We start from the raw sequence: 2,439 nt of genomic DNA, 5'->3' as shown, positions 1-2,439 counted from the left end.
TGGGGCCGCTTCTCTTCTGGAGCTCTGAGAAGCCTCAGGTAGAGCTGTAGGAACTGGTAATGGCATTGCTTCTGGGGACGGGGACGCCACATGTGTACGTGCTGGCCAAGGAGCTCGCAGAAGATGTGCATGATCTCTTATGCAAGGGGTCCTCTGAGCTCTGGGAATCAGGACCTTTCTTCAGAGACTCAGGCTTAGGTACCAAAGGCACCTGTATATGTGCCGGGATTCCTTTGGCCACCAGGGGCTCAAGGGCTGAATGTCCAGTCCCACTTCTGTCATGGCAACTTCTTTTATTTTCCTGGCCATCAGCAAATATTTGGTCTTCTCCCCTCATTGTCTTTTTCATCCTGTCTTTGAGGGCACTCGGGACAGTCTCATTTGCACTTGGGTCAGGGATAAAACGTGATGGTGAGGACAGTGCTGAGCTGATCACCTGCTCTGGTCCTGCAGAACGAGTCCATTTTCTGTCAGGAAGGGGGATCCTCACAGTCCCCGGGCTGCCCACCCACCTGAAATGCCAAACAGGGTCTTCTTGTTGGGGCAGCCATTGCAGCACACCCTGGGAAGTACCCCCACACGGAAATACCCGGGTTGTCGAAGTGGATCCCATCTTTGAGGTAACATCATGTAGCGCTTTGAGGATGTCCTGCAGTCTGTGTGGCAAGGCCTCCTGGAGGCGGGGAGCAGAGGAGTGAGGAGCAAGGGGTAAATATGGCGGACAGGATGGGTCACCCAAGCAGGAGGTGGGATCCAGGCAGGTGGGCTGCAGTCTGGCCTCTCCTGCAGGTCCCTGCCCTGCTGAGCTGGGGCAGGCTGCTGTGGGCCAGATTTGTCCAGGTAACTGCCCATGAGGGCAGTTCAGCAGGGTCAGGTCCTTTGAATAGGGTCCGCTACTCTAGGAGGTTTGTGTTGACTACAGACTTTGCCAAGGTGAAGGGATCAGTGTTTGCTGACGTTCTGTGTTCTGAGCAGCGCGCTCAGCACGCCAGGTTCTAAGTTCCAGCGTCAGGAGCCTCCATGACCAGCCTGACCTGAGCACCTGCTGGCAGCACCAGGTACAGCAGGAGCACAGGAGGTGGAGCAGAAGTGGAGGAGAAACACCCAGGATGGCCCTGGCACTCACTCTCGGCCTGTATATGTGCAATGTTGTCCATCTTTCCACATGTGAAGCTGGTGTTGACAGCACGGGTACTATAAGAGGGCTTACACACTACTCAGACTATGATGAAATTAATGGCCTGATTCTTCACCCTTGTCAGTATCCACCATCTCAGCCATGTGACTTTGCACTGCCCTCCTACTCAGCAGGTGGGTGTAATTTTCCAACCCCGAGCTCAGAATATGTCTGGCTTTGGTTGATAGGAAATCAGCCAAAATGCAAGCTGCTGTGAAGGTATCATTTTGCCTGCTGACCTTGAGTTTCTGTCATCCCTGGGAAGACATATGGTGTCCAGCCATGTAGTCTGTGTAGGATGAGGGATTTGTGACACTAAGCTGCCCTAGCCAAGGCCAGAAGAGAGCACATCTCCTAGCCAGCCTGGTGATGCACAAGAAATATTCATTGTTCAATATCCTTGAGTTCTGTGGTTATTTGTTATGCAGCTATAGCTAACTGCCACATATTCTAATTAGTTACAAACCCACAGAAAGAGCTTGTAGTAGACATTGTCCAAGGACACGATGCATTCCTCAGAGTACTAATGGGAAACTGGACGAAAGAAAAGTAGAATGATGAGGAGAATTAGTCAAGGAAGTTTTAATTCTTATAATTGGCATTTCAAAGGATGAAGACACCACTATCCAGAGAAAATCTGAAATGTTATTGTACTGAAACAAGACAGGAGCCGGAATCAAAACATGTGTATAAGTGTCAAACAGGAACAATGGAGAAGGATGCAGAGCTGGGTGTCCACGTATAATGTCACAATTTCAATATACCAGGGATAAAGAGGACATCCTAAAGGCTTCTGGGAGTGTGTAAGTGGGAGAGATAAGAATTAGATTGCCTTGTCCCTCTCACCAGGAAAATCAAATTCTGGAAAATAGTAGAGCAATTATTTCAAACTCGATTCTTTTTCTTTAACCAGTGTCTGATTTATTCCCAGCTATATCAGCAGTCAAATGAAATCACAAAATAAAAATCTGTTTATTGTGAGGACTCTGAAACTTTACTTCCACAGATGTTAACAAAAAAACAAACAATCCCCCCCCCGCCCCCCGCCCCCCCAACACACACCATATTTCCAAGTATATAATCCAGCCAAGGGCTTCCTTACTCTTTGCAGAAGTTACATAGGAGTGCAAAGGTAGATTCATAAATTATGTTCTCTGCTTCCTGCCTCTTTTCTTCCTACCATTGGCTCCATCTTTATCTTCAGCAAGGGAACTCACACCACTCATACAGAAACCAAAGTCTACAAGTCTGAGCCCACCTCA

General features: G+C 48.6%; 1 protein-coding gene across 1 annotated transcript; it reads right to left on the bottom strand.

The window, feature by feature from the left end:
- LOC128575330 (nuclear envelope pore membrane protein POM 121C-like) lies at positions 1–2,169 on the bottom strand. Its single transcript, XM_053576932.1, has one exon. It carries the CDS (start codon positions 611–613, stop codon positions 35–37), a length of 579 nt encoding a protein of 192 aa, XP_053432907.1. The 5' UTR covers positions 614–2,169; the 3' UTR covers positions 1–34.
- Between the last annotated feature and the right edge of the window lie 270 nt (positions 2,170–2,439).

Source organism: Nycticebus coucang, chromosome 2 (assembly GCF_027406575.1).
Source record: "Nycticebus coucang isolate mNycCou1 chromosome 2, mNycCou1.pri, whole genome shotgun sequence".
Classification (NCBI taxonomy): Eukaryota; Metazoa; Chordata; class Mammalia; order Primates; family Lorisidae; genus Nycticebus; species Nycticebus coucang.
The sequence above is the reverse complement of the archived record's forward strand: the minus strand, read 5'-3'. Positions and strand labels throughout refer to the sequence as shown.